The sequence below is a fragment of the Bacillus rossius genome (genome assembly GCF_032445375.1).
Source record: "Bacillus rossius redtenbacheri isolate Brsri chromosome 4 unlocalized genomic scaffold, Brsri_v3 Brsri_v3_scf4_1, whole genome shotgun sequence".
Taxonomy (NCBI): Eukaryota; Metazoa; Arthropoda; class Insecta; order Phasmatodea; family Bacillidae; genus Bacillus; species Bacillus rossius.
The window spans coordinates 8,758,434-8,782,019 of record NW_026962010.1 but is presented as its reverse complement, the minus strand read 5'-3'; the positions used below and the strand labels follow the sequence as shown (position 1 = coordinate 8,782,019).

At 37.8% G+C, this 23,586-nt stretch overlaps 1 protein-coding gene across 1 annotated transcript in view; it reads left to right on the top strand.

Annotated features, from left to right (window-relative positions):
* The first annotated feature begins 11,011 nt into the window (after positions 1-11,011).
* LOC134541711 (T-box transcription factor mls-1-like) overlaps positions 11,012-23,586 on the top strand; it is a 78,874-nt gene continuing 66,299 nt past the window's right edge. The window contains exon 1 of the mRNA XM_063385357.1: positions 11,012-11,078. Coding sequence (XP_063241427.1) covers positions 11,012-11,078 — 67 coding nt within the window. The remainder of the gene's footprint in view (positions 11,079-23,586) is intronic.

The window sequence follows — 23,586 nt, the reverse complement described above, 5'->3', positions numbered from 1 at the left end:
GTACGTTCTAAACCATATTTATGTGTAAAATACAAATAAATTTCTGTATTTCAACAAAGAGGTTTTTATGGTTTCAATGACTGTGGTCAGTCGGGAACAAGAGTGGAATGTGTTATCCGAAATTAGCTGTTCATCCCACCGATAGTTTGTAAGATCTGCAGGCAATGTGTTGAAATGTTTCAAGAAATGGTTTGCAATGTCACAAGTCACCGGAAAGTCGAAGTTACTTGTTGCTTGCGATTAATTATTACTGTGTTTGCAACGGGGCGTACGCCTGACTCTGAGTTAATGAACGTGCTGCGGGAGCGAGCATGATGGCGGGAAGCCTACGATGTACATTCTGTATTGCACAGACCCGAATACTCACGTTGGCAAGCCTTTTTTCAACAGACGAGAGAGCCAAACGCCCGATCGTGCATCTTCGGGTTTTTTCTTTTTGTTCATTGTAAATGAATAAATATACAATTCATGATAACTAATGGTCAATTAGGTTAGGTTAGCTACATTATAAATACTTTAAAACATTATGGACGGTTTATTTGGTTATGATAGCTACATTAAAGATACTGTGAAATCATATAAACAAAAAAGCGAGTATGAACTAGGGGTGAACTTCGGGTTTGGCTCTCTCGTCTGTGAAAAGAAGGCTTGCCAACGTGAGTATTCGGGTCTGTGCAATATAGAATGTACATCGTAGGCTTCCCCGCAACATCAGACCCGAGCTCAGTGAGACCTATAGCCAGCTGGCGCGTGTTTAAACACTCCAGGTCGTTTCAACCATGACCGCCGGAGCAGTATATAAGCAGTATATAAGCAGTATATAAGCAGTAGAATACGGCCTCCAAGCGGGCTGCCTGACACTCAAGCCATAGGCGTGCGCACGGTAGGTGCCACAGGTGCCTTGGCACCACCATTAAGGTTAACGTTATTTTGTTTTTTACAAGCAGAAATAATACATACTTACAAAAAATCGTACTATTTCCAAAACAAACTATTTTTTCCAATCGTTTCGAATTACAGATATGTGCTCATAACACTATCAGTATATCAATTATCAATCGAACCAACTATACACACGGAAACAAGCCAGGTGCAATTACTTGTGTTGTACACGCGGGCCGCGGTTACGAAACTTCTGAAATGTAAATACTTCTCATAGTTCTCCTCGAATTACATAGAATGCGCGCTCGGTGTCCACTGTTCACTCTACTCGGCAGGCGCACGGAATAATAGCCGCCGTCCGCCAGGGTTTATTTAAAAAAAGAGAGAGAGTTTAGTTAGTTAAGAGGATAGGCTTACTCGATGACTTATATGCAGTCGCCGACAAAACATTGTTGTTGTATTCCAAAAGTTAAAAATTTGCCCACTCTTATTTGTGTATTTTTATTATTTTAATATTTTACATATTTAAGGTATGTTACAAAAACTCCCTTGATTTGTTTATTTTGAAACTTAACATTTGAGAATGTTTTTTCTAGCATTTATTTGGCGTCTTCAGAAAACATGTAAGTACGGTTTTTCAAAGCCACCAGCATGAATTCCGTGCAAACAATTTGTACAATTTACTTTATGGCTCAACAAAGCTTAAAACTGTAAATAGTTTAGTAGTTTTCCTGGTGATTATAACGTTCAAAGCCATAATTTGTCATAAAAAAAGTTAAAATTTTTACATCTGTGTATTTAATGGTTTTGTTCGGAAACACCTTAAATAGCATTTGCGCTTTCAAATCCAAATTTTTCCGGGGGAGGACCCCCGGACCCCCCGCTTTAGGCTCGGGTCCGTGAATGACAGGGCTGTTGTGTAATCTGGCACCACCAATACTGAAGTCCTGCGCACGCCTATGACTCAAGCCCGAGGTGGAGGGACGAACGAAGACGTTATAAATCAGGGGAACGGGTTTTTAGTTCTCCGCCCACGAGTAGTTACTCGCTGGACGAGTAACGTGATCATCAGCACCCGGAGTCGACTCCAGAGCTGCCCCCCCCCCCCCCCCCCTGCGGCACCACTCGCTCAGCGAGTAGTCGCGAGCCCGGGGAGAGACATCGAGAGGGATACCCGGGCGAGTGGATAGCCCCTTCCACGTCGCGAGCTGGGGTCCCGGTACCTACCGTCTCCCAGCTCGCCCCGAGCCACGAGCTACGAGCCACGAGCCACGAGCCACGAGCCCCGACCGAGCTCGTCCGGGCTCCGAGCAGAGCTGGCAGGCGGCGGACGAGTCAGTTCCCGGGAGTCCGGACTGAGACACGCCACAATACACACGGCGAGTATCCTACCTGGATGCAGCCGCGCTGTTCGGCGGCGAGTAGCGAGCCACTTCCACAGTCCAGTCTCGCCATTCACTTGTTCGCACTTGTTCCGAGACGCCAGACGAGAAGCCTAAGATGTACATCAAGTTCTGTCCCTGCCCGAACACGCCCGGATATTCACCTTCGGCCAACTTCAGGATTTGTTTTATTTTTGCGCAGGAAAAATGAATTCAAATATTTAAAGTGGTCGGTTAGGTTAGCTACATTAAAACACTTAAAAACACTATGGACGGTTAGTTAGGTTAGTATAGCTACATTAAAATAAACAGAGAAATATAAATATATAAAAATAAATCCGAGGTTGGCCGAAGGTGAATATTCGGGCGTGTTCGGGCAGGGACAGAACTTGATGTAAGTACATCTTAGGCTTCCCGACGCCAGACAGTAACGTAACTTCAACTGCTGAACTCGCAACGGAGGAAGACAATGATAACGTCCTTTTCAATAGTTCTGAGAATGTCCGTCGTAGTGTGCAATATGCTGTTTAACTTTAATTGTATAATTTTGCTAACCCTATAAAAGAGTCTAATATGGGTCAGCATTAATAAAGACGGAAGTTAATTTCTTTTAGTTAATTTTTGTTCTCGGGGTCGTTCACTGCGAACTACTAACGCTTCAGAAGCCTCCAACAGAAATTTGTGGCTCAACTTTAGCATGGTTGACGTGTCAGTCCGTTTTAATCTACAATTGTGTAATCAGGGCCGGATTTACTGCACGTGTGTCAAGTTGGCGACCACATTTTGGAATTTCAAGGTCAAAATTTGTCCAAAATCACGTATTTACTGCCTGTGGGCCCCTAGGCTGAGTCTGTGGTGCGGGCCCTCTTTAATTGGAGGGGGAGGGGGGGTATATTGAGTATCCCCTTCCAGTGAAACAGTGGGTGCCTCTTGCCTGGGTCTGGGTGGGTAGTTTATTTTAATTGACCTACAAAACTCATAGTTTTGATCAATTTTCTATTTTGAAAAAATTAGTTTATTATTAAACTAGACAATTTAACCAAACAGTATTTATAGGTTAAGGAATTAAGTGACACCAAAACCAATTAAAATAATCGATAATTTCTAAATGCTGATACAACGCATATATCAGCTTTCCACATAAGAGTTTAGTTCGGCGCAATTAATCCACACAAAACAACTGGACACTATGTCGACGCGTATTTTAAGAATATAAGAAGATCCACATCGCAGTATAATAATTTTTTTTTCGTTTCGTGTGGTGCGGGCCCCCATTTGTGGTGCGGGCCCGTAGGCTACAGCTTAGATAGCCTGTGCGTAAATACGGCCCTGTGTGTGTAATAATGCATTGAAAAGACCCACTGTTGCTGCTGACTTCCAAAGTTAGTTGTTCTAACTTTATAACAACAAGTTTGCCATGTGAATACATGCCACAAAACGTCACATATGTTTGGCACATATGTATACATTAGGAAAATGGTAATGACATGATCCGCGGGATATTACGTCGCTTGGTACAAGGTGTTGGGTGCAAATATAAGAGTTACACGCTGGGTTTGGCTGGCGACCAGCTCAACAAATTACAATACATTGTCTGGAGCGCATTTAAAATTAAGTTACATGTATCAGCAGTGGGTGCAACTTCCCAAGTCGATTGACCCCGGTATTAGCTCCTGCAGAATTTCTGCATTAATATAAAAAAGTGTAATGCAGCTGTTACATTTCTTGTAATTGTTCAAAAGACACGCGTTTACAAAAAAAATGTATTAACTTCACAAAATTGGTATTTTTACAAAAATACTTGATTTCCAATTACAATTATTTTTACTGAGATGAGTTTAAGAAACCCGTGATCATCTTTAACAATTCATAAATGAAATATTTTTCTAGTCTCACATGTGACAGAATTTCACTTTTCATATCTTAAGCTATATTTTTGCTTCATTAACAGCAAAGCAAGACTAACCCATTTTGACTATGTGCACAAAACTCGCCATCAACCGGTGCATCCAAAACCGTTAAAACGTCATATCGTCGTTTACATGTTTGACTGGTGGTAAAGATGTCTAAAAACGCTGAGAGTTATAAAAATCAAGCGTCACAAAACCTGTAGTGTGTACTTCAATTCTCGTCGGTGGACTCGGAAGTTATCGTTTATGACGAGGACGCACCACATCGCCGAAATACCACAACGCCGACAGCTAGAAAACTGCTGTGTACCACAACGCCGAATTACCACAACGCCGACAGCTAGAAAACTGCTGTGTACCACAACGCCGAATTACCACAACGCCAAAATACACTAACGCCGAAAAATTTCATTGCAAGACTGCCACAAAGGTTAGGTTAGGTTAGACTATGTTAGGTTAGACTATGTTAGGTTAGGCTAGGTTAGGTTAGGCTAGGCTAGGATAGGATAGGTTAGGTTAGGTTATATTACGCTAGGTTAGGTTAGGTTAGGTAAGGTTAGGTTTGATTGTGGTATTTTGGCGTTAAGGTTCATTTAAGAAACACACACAAATTAATTCAGTTTATTTCGGCGTTGTGGTACACTGCAGTTTTCTAGCTTTCGGTGTTGTGGTCAATTTTGACATTCGGCGTTATGGTATTTCGGCGTTGTGGTAACGACCCGTTTATGACGTATGCCGGGAGAACAGACGGTTTGTCTTCAGCACCTGCGTCATCAGTTACGTAGGTAGGTGCGTCTAGGCGCGATGAGGCGTGTCTGGACTTGCTCTGCCTCTACATTCACTCCTCGGTGCATCCCCTCCCCTCGCCATGCAACTGCGGTGAGACGGGTGAGACACCTGGCGGTGCTGACCGTGATGACGATGAATGACCGCCACGTGACCCATTACTGCCGAGAATGAGGGACAATGAAAAAAAAAATGGGGGGGGGGGGCAAATTTCCGGGACTCGGGCTTCATGGGAGTTAAATTTTTAGATTATTTTTGACGTGACAACGTCTAATAAATCGATGAACGCCGGCTGCACGCACGAAAAAGGATGACTCATTGTCCCTTTACGCTCATTGTCCCGTTACGCTTTGTCCCGTTACGCTCATTGTACGCTTGCGCCGCATCTATCTCTCTTCCACTCGATTGGAACAACAATCGATTTGACTTTTTCGAGGCACATTAAACTTGAAACACTCCCATTCGTTTCCTACTTTTCCTATCATCGTCCTATCCTTAACAGAATAACACAGATTAGAAGAAGTTAAATAGCAAACATGTATAAAAGTTATAGCTAAAATAATCTCTTCGTTAAAGTAATAAACATATTTGAATTAATGAGTGCAAATAAAAGTAAATTTATCAATTAAATTGTAGATTTCATTTCACTCCTTCTTTGTATCCACACAAAAAAAGTGATAATTCAATAAAAATTATTCAATTTTATTCATAAAAGTATGCAATCATTACATCAATGTTTTGTTATGATGTTGTCACGTTAAAATATCGTCCGTAAACCGACTTTACAGACAACCAATATTTTTTTATGATTGGGTCCACCCATGCAGGTAAGAAGTAAGGGATTTGGTGTCTTTGCCATGTTAATACTTGAAGTCAAAATAAGAATGTCCACCCACTCCCATTTCCTATCAACATAGAAAAAGCAATTTTTGGTTATAATGAATTTTAACGCTGATTTATTGCAGATGTGTTGGTATTATGTTTGTTTAGTAATATGTTTTCACTACACGATGACATCTTCACGATTCTTCCTAACGAGTTTTTTTCAAGATATTTAACACATTTATATCATACAAGCTATAAAAAAAACGCTGCTTCGCTCGCAATATTTCTGAGTTTTACTACAATCTTGCCATTAAAAAAATTGTGTGATTTATTTCAAACTTTTTTACTGAAAAAATACACAAAATAAATTGTCAGATGAATAATATATTTATTTCATAACATAACTGTTTAAGAATGATATTTTTGGAGTAGTTATGCGTAAGGCCTTTTTTTTAAGTATCTGAATTCAAAACTTCTTTTTCAGAGTGTTGGAGGTTATATTTTACCTTGATGAAATCACACTTACCTCTTTTTAATTTCATGAGTTAGGCAATTAAAAAAAATCCTTTAACTCGCATTTAAATTACTTTAACAAAGTTTATGCCATCATTTACACTGAAATTAAAATGTGTGTAGGCCCCTATCATCTTGCTTTAACATTTTTCTAACTATATAGGCTTCGGCCTGAGACGCACTTAGGTCTTCCTTACCTAGACATCCCAAATACACTTAGTTATAATTTAGGTTCAGATAAAATTTCTGTTGAGTGTAGCTCACGACTCAGATGTGATAGCGCGGGATTCGTGTGATTGTGTATAGAGAACTGACAACACTGGGCAATACAGATTGTTGGTTCACCAAAAAACATTAATTTTGATATTATGCCTTCGGTATCTCATTTATCATATCACAGGACAATGTTAAACAGAATTTTCGTCGTAATCTACCATTTAGTGTCTGTTTTGAATTAAAATTTTTAGTACGCAGTCTATGTCTCGTTTTTATTGTTTTTGACGTGACAACGTCTAATAAATCGATGAACGCCGGCTGCACGCACGAAAAAGTGTCCCACTACGGATGTCCCACTACGGATGTGCCCTGTTTGCTCATTGTACGCATGCGTGGCATCTCTCTTCATGCTCATTGTACGCATGCGTGGTATATCTCTTCCACTCGATTGGAACAACCATCGATTTAACTTTTCAATCATATTTTCGTCGTTTGAATTATTAATATTACGTAATGTAACGATCGTCCACCGATTTTCAGCACAATTGGTACGGTTATTTTAAAGTAATGTTGAATATTCAATTACGTTTTGAACCAACAATGGTGTTTTACAGTTACACATAATAATTCAAATTACACCCGGGATCTTTTGCAAAATGTTTTAAAAAATATTGTAACACATTATAAATAAGTTTGGTGTATTTGGGATGCGTATTTGTTATGAAATCGTGTTATAAAAACGAAATAATATTATTCCCCTACCGTGAACAAATTTTTTATTACGAGTATTTACCATCTGAATCTATCAATTTTCTAGATTGGTCTCGTGGTCTTGTGATTAGCGTTGCTAATTTTTGATCCGAAGGTTGTCGGTTCAAATCCCGGCAGCTACGGAATTTTTTTTTGTTCTTGTATAAATAAATACGACGTACGCAACATTTCAAAAGTAATAAATATATTTGAATTAATGAATGCAAATAAAAGTAAATTTATTAATTAAATTTTACATTTCATTTCACTCCTTTGTATACATATAAAATAGTGATAATTCAATAAAAATTATTCGATTTTATTCATAAATATATGCAGAGGTAGAGTTTATCATACAAAAGATAGAAAAATTAAAAAAAAAATTCTTCCTCAAACAATATAACATTTTTAATGCCTAAATGGTTTGGTTGCAAAAACCAATAACGGCTCAGTCTCAGGCCAAATATGATATTTCCTTTTCTTCTGGATCAATCATTTCATCAATGTTTTGTTATGACGTCACGTTAAACTATCGTCCGTAAACCGACTTTACAGACAACCATTTTTTATTTTAAACCAATACACTAAAAGCGACTCGCTGACAAAGAAGTTTCACGTGAAACCAACGGTCGTGAGTCTCGATACAGCCCCATCGATTTTTTCTAGAAAATTGGTAGGATGGTTCCTTACTATAGGTCACGGCTAATTCCCTTCACATTGTCGCTCTACTGTGGCGTTGTGTTTTGCCGTCTGCATTGACCTCGCTATTAATATGTTTACGGACAAGCAAGCATTTCAGAATAAGGAGAAAAATAATATCAGAAATAGGCTATTCCTCTGGTAAACGTACATAAAAATGATTTCAAGGCTTTCATAAATTAATATTCTGAAATGTTTTCACTTAACCAGCTCATTACAGTATTTGTAAATGATTTCCTAGTCATAGAGGCAGTTAAAATATAGGTCTAATTTCACCACTACTTAATCAGTAAAACTTAAACCGCAAACGTAAATCGTTCTCAAGTAACGTATAACAAATATTCCGTATTCACAGTACACAGGTTGGAAATGCTTTGATTTTTTTTTTATCTATTCTTAATTACAATTGTTTTTTTCTGTACATCTATTTGTTAAAATACTCTTCTAATGGTTTTCACAGCACATGCTAAAAACATAATGCTGGAATCACAATACCCTGTAACATCCCCAACATGACAAAAACAACACCACCGCCATGAAGAAGTAAGGTAGTAGTGATGTCAGCCCACGAAAAGTTAACCCCAACAACCCATCAGAAATATAATGTGGGTATTATTAAAGATGTACTAACGTAAACATATATTTTTTCTGTGAAATAATTCATGCTTAAGTTTATTTTATCGTTCTTTTGATAGACATGACGAAAATTAAATCAATTGAATTGTCACCTCAGTACTATACGGTTATACACGTGATGGTGACAATCTGTCGTGGCATTTTAAACATATGATATAAATCATGCAATATTTTACTTACTTAACCGTCGGTTGCCAGGGAATTAAGATTTTCAGTCACTAGATTGCATTTCATTTCAACTAATGACCTGGAGTTAACACATAAATTAGAATAACAAGACTTTGTATGCTGCTTAATTCTACAAATTCTTTCTAAGATAATAGACATAATTTACTCGTGTCGTTTGAGTATTAGGACTGTATTGTCACGTTTTAACTAATGGTAGTTTTCCGTCGCCCCCAGGTGAAATTATTCCATTATGGTAGTCTTCCAGTATGGCAGTCTTCCGTCGCCCCCCGTCAAAACAGGAGGAAAATTGACATAATGGAAAGCTACCATATTTTAATTTTGAAATATCGTAGTTATAAGTATACAGTGCTGCTTCCTATAACCCATTTTTGGAAACATTTGTTTCTATTAGTGCGCGATCTGTTGAGTTGATTTATGACTGGAACTACAGAAAGTAACCGTCAGAAGCGCTATCTGTAGCCTTTTAAGTTAACCTAAGAAACAGCTAGGGCGTTAACAGTGCTACCTAGAGACGTATTCTATACACTACTTCGAGAGTAAAAGCAGCTGTACTCATTCCATGGAGTGTATAAGGAAATATGGTAGAATTCCGCCTCATCCTTTGAACTTATGGCAGATTTCCGTTATGGTACTTTACCGACTTTTTCGAAGAGGCCAGGCGGAATACTTCCATTATGGTATATTTCCGATATGGCAGTCTTCCACGCCCCCTAGGCACGTAGCGAAGCATGCTACATGGCATGCTACATGCTAGTGTAACGGCCCGATGAGGTGACGGCAGGGGAGAGATAGAAATGACGCAGCAGTGATGCTACGGAATTATCGTAACGCTGCTTGTGTTTATCTACACCTCAGTTTTTGTATCGGCTAACGATTGACGCTACCTTATTTCTTTTATTTTATTTAATGTATCTACAATTTATTTCGTATGGAAAAGAGTAATTGATTGTTGCAATTAACTTTATAAGTATCATTTTATTCTATGTGAATAGTGTCAATGAAAATGTAAAAAAAAAGACGTATTGACTTAAAATGTTAGCTTTATAAGTGTAATTTATTTTTGGTATGTGAACACTGTGATTTGAAAGTCAAAAGGATTATAAATTTATTTCGATTGGAGGTTTTTTTTGTTCTTTCGTTGTATTCAGCTGGAGATTATGATTTATCATGACGCCTAATAATAATAAAAAGACAGAAGCAGATAAGGGGTATTTTCAAAGGGAAAGTGGGTATAAATCGCCAAAAGAGGCGCCAAAAATTGCCAGTGAACGGAGTGCGAAAAAAAAAATGTGTTTTTATTTTTATTTGAGATCATACCCGCATCCTTATTATTATCTCTTGTTCAATTAAAAAATACTAATAATTTATATATATGTATACCTAATAAGCAAGAAGTTTCACTTCAGTCGCACACATTTTTGACGTGACAAAGTCTAATAAATCGATGAACGCCGGCTGCACGCACGAAAAAGTGTCCCGTTACGCACATTGTTTCGTTACGCTCATTGTTCGGTTACGCTGTATCCCGTTGCGCCTATTGTTCCGTTACGCTGTGTTCCGTTACGCTGTCGGCGAGTGCAGTAATAATAGGTTATGTTATAACTGACTAAAAAATTATGGTGATTCATATAATTGATGATAGATATTTGATTACAGTTTATTTATATGAAAACTTGTTCATAATTATTTTTAACCTACTTTATAGCTAAACGCCAGTTTTTAAAATTAATTACGAGTCATCTACACGTGAACTGTTTCGTCGACTGTTTATAAAGTGAAGTTTAAAGTTAATGTGGTTTTCATTGCTTATTACAACAACAATTTCGTAAATGAAGGTTAATTATTCTTGCATTTTAAAAATTCTGACTACTAGTATAATTTCAAGTATTTATTAAAATAAAAATGATTCAATTTTATTCATAAAAGTATGCAATCATTTCATCGATGTTTTGTTATGACGTCACTATCGTCCGTAAACCGACTTGACAGACAACCAATTTTTTGTTTATCCTGAATGGCTCGGTGACTAACGCAGCCCGCGGCGCCTCTCGGCTCGAGATGTGTTTGCCGGCGGTGGCGGTGGTGGTTGTTGTTGTCGCGCGCCAATGGCAGGCGGGCCCGGCGACGCCACGTCACGCCCCCCCCCCCCCCCCTCCCCGGGCCAGGGGGCTGGCCAGTGCTCCTCCAGGCGGCGCGGGGGTCGGTGTGTCTTCAGGGGCGGCGATGGAGGGCGTCATGGACCTGAGCGTGGCCGGCCGCGACAAGCATCGCGCCGCGCGGGCCCCGGGAGGTTAGTGTCTTACTGTTTCTGCCTAGGGTCTCCGGCTCCACGCTACTGTTAGCGTCACTTGCAGGGGCGCAACAACTACATTCCCTAACAGGCCCGGGAGGGGGGCAATATACCTTTTCATAAAGTATCATCGATCCCCCCCTATTGAAGTTTGGGGCCCGGGTGTCCTCCCCCGGGAAAAATTTGTATTTCAAGGTGGAAAATTGGTGCTATTTAAGCAGTTTTAGTATCTTAAAAATTGATTACACAGCACTTTCTGTGCCTCCGTTTGCCCCCACTTCATGTTTTCAGAAGGGGGGGGAGGGGGCAAAATACCTTTGACCCCCCCCCCCTTATGTAGCGCCCCTGGTCACTTGTAACTGTGTAATCTTCTAACTGCCGTTTCGATTTGAAATATGGCAAGTATATACGATACTATAATTTCATGATTTAATGACCCAATAGAGTGGGGAGGGGTCAAAGGGGCAAAAAAAAAACACTACTTTCATGCTATTGGCAAAAACCTTTTTTTTTATATTTTTTTTATATCCATGATTCCGGAGCATGGTGGGAAATTTGCCTGAAGTCGACTCTCCCCCTCCACCCTTCCTCAAGGGTTCAAAGCCACAAAATTTCGAAAATTTCAAAATCTTTTTTCTTTTGATTTGAAGTGTTTCCGGGCCATTAGCGATCCTCAACCTCCACATCCCCCCTGATTTTTTTTTTAAGTCGGGACAATTGAAGTACGTTAATTTTGACGTGCTACCGGGACCTTGGGGCACCATCGCACCTCCTAGGGATGGTGTGGGTCAATTGCTACCCCCCCTCCCCAGTTAACCCGCTACCAGCTTGCTTAGCTCCAGCGAGTAAATGTGAAGACTGGTCTATTTCTCTCGCTACTAAATTTTCATCGCAATGTTTTTAGTGGTCATTACAACCTCAAAAACAAACTAGGAACGAATTAAAAAATATATATATTATTATCATCAATTAACAACCATTTTAATTAAAAGCACACAGTTTTGCTCTCAAATAACTTTTTTTCGAATTTTTTTAAATTTATTTTGTATCTATTAAATTGAAACATAATGCGGTTTGTTGTTGTTTTTAAAATTCGTTCGATTGTTGATTTTTCCTCGTAACTCGCTTTTAGTTTCGAACGATATTAATACAATTTCTTTAGAAAGATTTTGTATCGAAAAAGGAAGGGGGATAATTTTGCGAAAATCCCGGCCCGAATTTTTTTTTCCCGCGCTCACATACGCAAAACGTTTCTCATTGTCGAGCAGCTAGCAAACTGGTCCGTTATTATAGAGACTTTAAGGGATAAAATATATTGCACGAGCTCACAATTTATCAAACAATATTTCTGTTTATCTTTTTCTTACAATATCGTCCTTCAACAACGAAAAATAAATAATACAGCGATTGTAAGCTCTTAGGACCATTCCACAAAGACACGGAAACGTAAAAATTGAAACAGATCACGTACCCACAAGATATTATCGTTACACTATCCGTCTGCCGCTTCCGCAGTTACGGGAACGTGACAAATGGCAACCAATGAGATTGATTTTACGGTCGGAATTTACATATTTAATCAAAATAATATACAAAACAATGAAAGAATACCAAATATTCTTGTACTTTAAATAATTTTCTATCCGTTTAACACGCGGCAAAATACTTGGCTTCTATTGGTCGCACGGATTAACGTAAACGGAAGAGCTGTGCATTGCCGAGCTAATCCGTACGGGTCCGTGTTTGCATGCCTGCCATTGTAGATCATCGGTTCCGTGCCGTTTACGTGATCCGTCTCCGCTTCCGTGTCATTGTAGACGGGGTCGTATGGAAAATAAAAATATATTTCGAGTTACCAGCTGCAGTTAAGCAAACGGCTATTTAACTAGATTCAGTGTGGTCGGGATTTTGGTAGCAACGATTGGATTTGCAAGCGTTTATCTTGTAAAATCACCCTTTCACTTTTGGCAGAAAAATTCATTCAGCTGTTAAATGTATTGCAGGTTTACAACAGCAGCTTCAAGGTTCTACAATGATTCAAATTTTCAACCAGTTTCATATAATTAAGAGGTCCATTATATTTATCTTCTACGGCCCTGAAATTCATAGACCTATGATTATTTTGATATACATGCAATACCTTTCAGAGCATTCACAATTGTACTAAATAAATATTTATTTTATATTTAACGGCATTTAACGTTGCAAAATCGTGTACACGAAGTTTTTGACGAAGTCACTTCTATTTTTTTTTATTTAAGCGTCCAGTGAACATTTTTTAGTTTTAATTTAACACGTTGCATGAATATTGATTGAATGCATTATGCACAGGCAGCATTGGCGAGAAAAAAATAGGCTTAGATAAGTTGCAAGTAAAGACAATAATTCGAACAAAAAGATATATTGACGCATCCGAATAGACGCTATTCAAACTTTTAAAAATAAACTTGCTTTCCGAAAATTGATTTCGATTCCGAAAATATAAATATAAATATACTTATTATTTCCTCGTAATTTTCCATTGCATTTTTTACATTTTTTAACTCATAGTCATGTAACATAGAGGCGGTTTAGCAAAAAGAAATATTCATAATATCTGTTCTATTTATGTTAATTATGCACTGTTCATTTGTTAGAAATTAGCGGCCGTAGGTAAGTTCATGGAGGTATCTCGCCATGTTGACTTTTTTTTAAGCTAATTCCTGATTTTTATGAAGATATGTTTAGAAATTTTGACTATAGAAGCAAGCGACGGTTGCGCAGAAAATTAACTTATAATAATTGACTATGCCGCTGTTTGTGAAATAAAAAGTTTTAGTTACGAAAACTCTCATGACCATTTTTTTTTACAAATGTCATTTAACATGTAGCATACAGTATATGTTGTGACAATGTTTGCAATAATGCAACATGCGGGGTGCACAGGAGCGGGTTGCTGTGATCTGAACGTGCATCACAATATCCTCTGGTAAACTATACGCTTATCAGAGAAGCATTCCGACAAATACGTTACATCATGTGTGATATGTTTCCAATGCTTTGCACCGTGTTCTTGTCGCAGGCACTTTAGTCACGAGAGTGGGCGTTAAGGTTGTTTTACGATAGAAAATTATACGTGTGCTTAAGATATGACTCGGCGTATACAAAGGTAGTGGTTTACCATTACCGTGTAGGTGTCGTGAAGGGTGGTGTGTGTCAATCAACTATTGACGTAATAATTAACATAAACAGTCACATTTTATCATTTTCCTTAAAAATTATGGGACGCGTCAATCGGAACACAGAAGAATGTGTTTTTGAAATAAAATAATGTTTATTTTGGGAAAGAATGTTATTATATAATAGTACGAAATGAGTGTGAAATAAATAATTGTTTGCATCATGTCAAAAAAAACTTAAGATACTTAGAAGAAAATTGCACAAAATATAAAAAAAAATTAAATCGGAAACAATTATTCTGATGTGTTTCTAGTTAATTTTCGCTTTAATGTGTATTTATACTAATGTAATATTAAGAATTCAGGAATATTATCTTTAACTGTACAGCCATTTAATGGTGTCTCAAAATAAGTTATATTAGCATTACATGAAATAGTATTTACATAATATGAAAGTTATTGGTTTGTGATTCTCATTGTGCACAATTCTAGGTTAGAGCTGAAATGTTGCAATTATTAAGACCAATCTTAGCCATGTCTGTTATTTCAAGTAGGTAACCTACGTAATCAATTTCACCATGGATGAAAATTCTATATTGGACATATTATCAATTGACAACTACTCCTAACCGAAATGCATTTCAAAATGCAGACGATACCTACAAAAATAAAAATTTTGTTTATGTAACATGGCTGCATTCTCGCCCGTTTTCATTGGCTAGAATTAACGACCAATGATTCAGTCATAAACTGGAAATTCGTAGTATTATTTAATCATATGCTCGTCAGCGTACAGGTTATGTTTATAATTCTCAAGTTTTTCAATCGTAAACCCACCTAGTCAGCTGATCTGTACGAAATGTGAGACATATATTTACAGGCTTACGTTAGAAAACCGATTAGGTTAGAAAAAAAATACAAAAACCTGAACCGAAATAAACTAATTGTAAATTTATTTGGGTGAAGGGCTATTTTTAGTTGTTGTTTGAAGTTCATTGGAAAGACGCTTGTCAATGAAGGAATCAAATACATTGTAATTTTTTTGACGTGACAACGTCTAATAAATCTATGAACGCCGACTGCACGCACGAAAAAGTGTCCCGTTACGCACATTGTCCCGTTTCGCTCAATTTATATTGTTCTTTGCTAACCTGAACCTCCTAGCATTGCGACCGAGTCCGTGGCGTAATTCTGTTTTCATGCATTTCAATGTAACATTTTCATTGCTCTTTGCTAACCCGTTCCTCCTAGCATTGCTGCAGAGTCCGTGGCGCAAATATCTCTCTTCCACTCGATTGGAACAACCATCGATTTGACTTTTTCGAGGCATATTAAACTTGAAACACTCCCATTCGTTTCCTACTTTTCCTATCATCGTCCTATCCTTAACAGAATAACACAGATTGAAAGAAGTTAAATAGCAAACATGTATAAAAGTTATAGTTAAAATAATCTCTTCGTTAAAGTAATAAACATATTTGAATTAATGAGTGCAAATAAAAGTAAATTTATCAATTAAATTGTAGATTTCATTTCACTCCTTCTTTGTATCCATACAAAATAGTGATAATTCAATAAAAATTATTCAATTTTATTCATAAAAGTATGCAATCACTTCATCAATGTTTTGTTATGACGTTGTCTCGTTAAACTATCGTCCGTAAACCGACTTTACAGATAACCAATTTTTTTAATTGTAGTAGGGCCACGTCGTGCCACCAAACAAGCCGATCCGACGGTGATTCTTGATGGTACTGTGGGCCAGGTGCGACCACTTCTATCACTCAGATCACTCAAGTATAGCGAATTTCACTTATTCGCTTATAGAGTCTAGTTTGCGATGTCGGAGAGACGCATGCCGTGGGATTCGAGTGATGATTCCGACGATGATAACATTCTGCTGGCTCTCACAGTGTTTGAACGTAACAAGAGATTGGTTCGTGAATTTAATATAAAAACAGAAGAATTTGAAGAAGAATTTGATGAAGCAGTTGCTTGTGAGGACGAAACCAACATTATGGATTATTTCAACCCAGTTTGATAGCATTCCCTTGGAATCAAATCCCAGGCATTTATCCCATAAACATGAACTTGCATTAACTTTTCCGTCGAATTGGCAATTTAAAGTAAAATACCGAGGGAATTTAAACTTCATAAAAAGCAAACGCAGAAGTACAGCACAATTCCGCGCGAAAAACATGTTTTGTTTATCTGTGCAGGCGCGTAAGTCAGCGACGTTTTAGAATAATAGAAGCCGAGAACCAAACACCTGGCAAACTCGCCAACATAGCGAACACACAGCTTTGTGTGGCCAGTGACACCTGAGATGCAACTGGCTGTATTTTACTCGCGTAGCGAACATCGCGAAGATGGCGAGCATAGCGCTTAGTGTGGCCGTAGCTTAAGGCTGTTCAAGAGGTCCAAAAATCGTCCCTACTTCAGAATTACTTCAAACTGATACATCACTCACAATAGCATGAAAACTGATGGCCGAACACCCTGACAGCGCTGTATAAGACTCAGGGTCGCGCCGCTGGGCATTCAGTGGCGAGACAGCCTCCAAAGGGGGAGGGTGTATCGCTCCGCTTCCGAACAATGGAAAGGCGACGCGCGTAAGAAAATGGACAGTGTCACTCCTAGTGGAGGGAAAGCTAACTGCTTGTAGTCTGGGAGCAGGTAGTCGCGCTGGCTTGTGGGAGCGCCCTTTGGACAAGGGGTGGGGGAGGAAGTGACAGACAACAACTCGGAGCTCAGAGCCCACTGATCGCTGGTCGCCTTGTCGTGTCGTGGCCCGGCGCCTGGCTCGCTGGCCAGCAGTGCGCGGCTTCACACGTGTTCCTGCTCCACACCTGCCATCTCGCACATATTTCCTAGATTCTTTTTAGATGCTTCATCCACACGCATACGGCCTGTGTAATATATAAGCTTATATAACTTTTATAGTTATAGGCATAAATTCTTTATTTTCTTTTTGTCTACATTCAATATTACAGAGGTGTCGTTACCCGATTTATGCAATAACTATTTTTAGATGATGGCGTAAAAGCTAACACGAAAATACATTACATATTTAATGTAATAAGGTAGTTAGAGATATCATTGATGTGTCAGTCAGTTACACATAGCACGCCGACAGTTCTCCACGGCAATCCGGGTTTCTGGACAAATACCACTTGAGATGTTTGGTGATTGAGAGACGCGGTGAACGCTGTGAGTCTGAGCGGTGACGCATCATTTGCATCTCGCCGCTCGTCAGCGATCACTGATATAGAGTGGCACATGGACAAATATTTTAAGTAAGAAAATATATTGTAAATAAAAAACAAATGCACCAGACAATTCAACATTTCCCCTCAGTGATAGTTGTGCTGCACACGGAAAACCGGTAATCATACTTGCAAAGTGAGGTACTGATATTATTCCTGCTTATTTTGGGATAACTGGCAAGATAAATCTTGGCCGTTTTCTTCAGCAATTTTTTTTGAACGCCTGCTGCGTTCACTTTTGCTGTCAGATATTTTTCCCAGGCCTGGAAGTCATTAATATCAAAGTAAAAATGATTTCAGTATTGAACGGAAAATAAAATGCTTTTGTTGGCTAACTACATTTATTTAAGTTCATATAAGTAATGATTATTCTTAACGTTCATAATATATGTGTTAATTAATGTGTCGCTATTTATTAATGCTGAGGCTATTACACTGAGTAGTTTGGTGATATTTGTTCTACAAGATAATGCAATGGAATGTAACCTGGTATTATTTCTTTCATGGAAACGCAAAGTACGTGCGCAATGCACTAGGCAAAGAAACGTAATCATCATTGATAATAATTGTAACACCTGTTCAATTGAAGTTTCGTGTTTTCAAAATTTCTCATTTGTCATAATGGGAGTGTTCATAACGGAAAATATATTTTCGAGTTGACTGTAGCCAATTCCAATGGACACAGCTCCCCAAACAGCAGCATCATTGATATCTTCAGCCTGGTCTTTATTGTGAGAAGTTATGTGTTGAACTTAGTCGCAGGATGCACATAAAAATTGCCATGTATAAAAAAACGGAACGGGTTTCTTTGTGGAAATTAAATTTTCCCATGGTACATTCCTTTTTGTGGGAGTTAAGTGATTCCATTTGTTAGATTATATGTGCAGTATCGAAACATCTATTACCACACAGCTGTTTGGTGACAGGAATGTGTGAGTCGTCCTTTTCAACTATCAATTTAGGTAAGTCACCATCAGACTCTCAGATAAGTCATTGTACCCATCTTCTGTTGTGTCACCAGTTTCTTAGCTGACATCACTACTGGATAGCAATGGCTCAACTAAAACATCTTGTTTCCCGCATGGCCTGTAAAAATAAAGGAATAGATATGAATATGCCAATATACATGTATTTAAAAGATGGTTTTGGTTCATGGTAAATAATTTGTTTTAGAGCTAAGGGTAGCTCCACTAAGACACCTTCCGGTAGTTAAATATAGCCTGTGGCACTTCTGAGTTGATGAGCATGCAACGAATCCATGAACGAATAAAATAACTAAAAAGTAATATGATTTATGTAGTGCTTATTATTAAATTGTACGAACATATTACCATTGTTATGCTGCTTCATTAAAAATATTGTAGCATATTTTTAAAGAGAGTTAATATTTAACTGAACTATTAGACCTCGTTCGATTTCTTGTAATTATCTTGTAATTTTATCAGCATCGCACGCGAAATGATACTAATAACGATATTTGTAAATGAGTAGTTCTTTAGATCCTGTTTTATTATTTTTAGGGAATAACTCAAGTACATTATAAATGTTTTACGCGATATGTACATATCTACATGTGGAAACTGCGTATTGTGTAGAAAAACTTTGATAATAATCATTAGCACAGCATTCTCACCTCAAACTTCATAACTCAAATATGGCAGAAACAACACAGATTAAATAATAATCACTTATTTATTTTATGATATATGGTGCCATTGAACAGCGTGAGACAAAAAGTGACTCCCACAATGCAGACAACATAAAGAAAAAGAATGTAAAGAAACACCCTACACACAAGATGTACTACAAAACGCTATTACTGACGTCGAAGAGACAAACAAGAGATAAAAAATATAAAAAAATATATCTTTTATTAACCAAACACACAATACGTATTTAATGTTATGTATGTGTTGATTCCAGTTAGAATTACATTTATAAGTACTTTATTAGTATAGGCCTATATAGCGTAAGTTATTTAACTTAATTAAATCAATAAACCTCCCTTGCTGGGGAACTATAATTTACTATTATTGTATTAATAATGAATGTTATAGCAACTTTTTAATGAATCATTTTTCTTTCTGAATATAATTGTGAGGTTAGTTGATTGTAACTACTCATGAGTAAGTCTGTAGATGCTTTCTTACACACACACACACACACACACAAACACACACATATATATACAGACATACACCCGCGCGTTATTAACTCCTGAAACGTTATGACCTATCTTCTCTCACAAAAGCAATCAGAATATAAAAACTCATTTTTCAAACACATGTAAGATATAAAAAAAAGGCTACATGCGTAATATTAACAAGAAGTAACTGTAATAACTTTTTCAAAGTCAGAATTATGATGTATGTCTAGGTTTTTTATTAATAGAAGTAAATTTTTCTGCGCAGTAGAATAAAAATGCATTTGTAATTTTCGCAGTGGTGGATGTAAATAAGAGACGCCTAACAGGTAATGGAACTTGAGTGTTTATTAATGCAAAGCCAGTGTTTCACAGCTGCAGCATATCGCTCGTCAGGGCCGCGGGAAGTTCGGGGGGGGGGGGGGAAGAGAAATGGTCTCGAGTCAGAAATGTTATGGGAAAGTCGGATCACAAAGACAGACATGTAGACGACATGTAACTTTCACCAAGACTGCGTTTAATGCAACATAACTTCTTCCAAGGTAATACACAAATCAGTACCACCAACTGAGCATTAAACATAAAGACAAATTCCCATACACATTAAAATTGACTAATACCAACACCTTCCCCCAATTTTGACAACCCTAACTCAGAAACAAATCTGTCAAATTGACAGTAGGGTACCTGTTTGGTTAAAATGTCACTTATTTGGTTATCTGAATCAACATACACAAGTTTTACAATATTCTCTTGTACAAGCTCTTTTACAAAATTGTTTTTCACATGAATATGCTTAGATCTTTTTGTCTCAAGAGTACATGCCATTTTTATGCAGGATTGATTATCCTCATACATAATAACTTCAATATTCCTTAATTCTGAAAGTTCTGTCAACATCTTTTTCACAAAGATACACTCTGTAGCAGCAGTAGCCAAGGCTACGTATTCAACTTCAGTGCTGGATAGACTAACACAACTCTGTTTTTTACATTTCCATATCACATTATTACCAAATATCCTAATGAAGTAGGTACCCTGTAATACTTTTCCTATCAATTTTATCATTTGCATAGTCTGCATCTACGTATGACTCTATCACATTACACACTTGTTTAGACTATCTAAGACAATACTCTGTTTTGTTTAAATATCTTAAGATGTTTTTCAAATACTTAAAATGACTGTTTCCAAAACAATTCTGAAACTTACTGAAATATACAATAGGAAAACTCAAATCTGGTCGAGTACCCAGCATTACATACATCAAACACCCAATAAGTTCTCTATACGGCAAATTATTGTCACATTCATCTGAAGGTTGCAAGTCTAATTTAATTTCCATTGGCAAGTCTGAGAATTTACACTCTTTCATTTGAAATCTTTCCAATATTTTCTCAATCAATTTACATTGCCTAATAGATATACTTCCATCTGTACAAATAATTTCTAGTCCAAGGAAAATAAAAACTCCAGTTCCCTCACTCATTTCCTTCATTTCAAATGTTTCTTTTAAAGTCACTATAAGGTTTTGAATTTTTTCTTTATCACCAGAAAAACCCATTAGATCATCAACATAGACCAAAATGTATAAGCCCTTCTTAAAAAACAAGCAAGGATCAGAGTTTGATCGCTTAAAACCAAGTCTTAATAGTTCCTTGCTTAATCTTTCGTACCAGCATCTGGGGGATTGTTTCAGACCATACAAAGCCTTCCTTAATTTGCAAACAAGATTTTTATTCTTTTCAGACCCACAAATCCCTTCAGGAACTTTCATGAAAACTGGATCATTTAGTTCTCCATACAAAAATGCACTTCTGACATCTAATTGGTTAATAACCCAGCCCATCTGTAATGATAGTGATAACAAAATTCTAATAGTATGCATCCTAGCTACAGGGGCATATATTTCTTCATCTGGTTTTGCTTCCTGAAAACACCCTCTGGCAACTAATCTTGCCTTCTTAATTAATTTACCTTTTACCTCTTTTTCTGAAAAAAAACCCATTTGGAGTATATTACTGTCTTACCACTTGGTTTTTCAACTAACTCCCAAGTGTGGTTCTTTTCTAGGGCACGTATCTCCTCGTGCATTGCATCTTCCCATGAATCCCTGTCTGTTATCTTTCAAATCAGACACTGTCAAGGGAAAATTAGGATCGAGAAACCCCCATGCATTCAATGCTATTTGCGTTGTATAGTCCTCAGTAATATAGTTTTTATGCCACACTGGAGGTACCCTAGTTCTTTCTGATCTCCTTCCTCCTTCCTCTATACCCTCATCAGACGTTCTCTCCTTTTCAATATCACATGATACTGTTTCTAACCTGTCCACACCATTTACCTTTACTTTCAATGGTTCTACATCATATTGTTATTCAAAGTACGTCTCATCCTCCAGAAACTTTGCATCCCTTGACACTACAATTTGTCTCTTGCTTGGATCAAAAAACCTGTAAGCATTTGAAGCGTACCCTACCATGTAAACCTCAATGCTTCTCTTATCCAATTTCCCCAGAGATGGATGGTTGTCCTTAATGAAAGCTTTACTCCCAAACAACCTGATCTTATGGTAATTGACTTTCCCCCCCATACCATGTGTCAGCTGGTACTAGGCCATTGTATCTAGGGGTTCTATTATACAAGAATGCTGCTGTCCTAACAGCTTCCCCCCATAGGTATTTAGATAAGTTTCCTATCAAACACCGGGATTTCTCTAACAAAGTTCTATTCATTCTCTCACTTTGTCCATTTAACTGAGGTGTATAGACAGGAGTATATTCCAGCTGAATACCTTTCCTGAAACACCAGCCTTGAAAACTTGCAGAACAAAATTCACCCCCATTATCACATCGTATTCTCAACACCTTGCGATTATCAGAAGAAAACTGCCTTTCTGCTGATTTTATAAAGCTTTTCACATTTTCACAGGCTTCATCTTTCCTCCTCAACAGAAACACCATACAAAAACCAGGATATGCATCTTTTATAGTCTGAAAATAATTATACCCATCAAATGTAGTAGGCTTAATGGGACCACACAAGTCACAGCATATTATCTCAAGACACCTTTTTCCATTAGGACTTATCGAATTAAATGGTTTTCTAGTCAACTTACTCTCAATACATACTTTACAATCTCTTACTGCTTCCATACCTTTAATTCCTGTCATCTTACCCAATGTTCTCATTGCCTCCTCACCTGGGTGACCTAACCTCTCATGCCAAGTAGTCATCCCTACACTGGGCACAGGTTCATTTCCAGTTACCGAACAATTCAGCCCTACTACATACAGTTTACCAATTTTTTGGCCTACGAGAACAGGTATACTTTCATTGCTTATTATCATCTTATCATTAAGAAAGGTTGTTTGATACCCAACTGCACACACCCTTGATATAGAAAGAAGATTGTATCTCAAGTTATTTACAATCAAAACATTTGTCAATGTACATTTATCAAAAACAATATTTCCCTTTCCATTTGCAACGAGCATTTTACTTCCACCTGCTACAACAATAGCAACAGGTTCCTTTAATGTCTCAATGCCTGTCATGAGAGACCTATAATCAGTATTTATCATATGCTCGGATGCACCTGAGTCACACACAAAAGTAATGGCGTGAGATCGTTCATCGTTACTCATCAAAGAAGTTGAAGCTATAAACACCACATCATTCTGTTCAGCACTTACCGGTGGCATTCCATCTGCAACATTTACGTTTTGTAAATCATGTCTCCTGCCACAGAAACCCTTCCGAGGCGTATAGGAAAGCGAACCTCTCCGCTTTAACACTGGACACTGTCTCTTGTAATGACCATATTCACCACAGCCGAAACACTTCACCTTTGATCTTTTCGCCGCAAACGAACAGCCAGACCCCTAGGATGGTGACATATGATCATCCACCATTCGAAGTTCTGCATCCAGGAGTCGTCT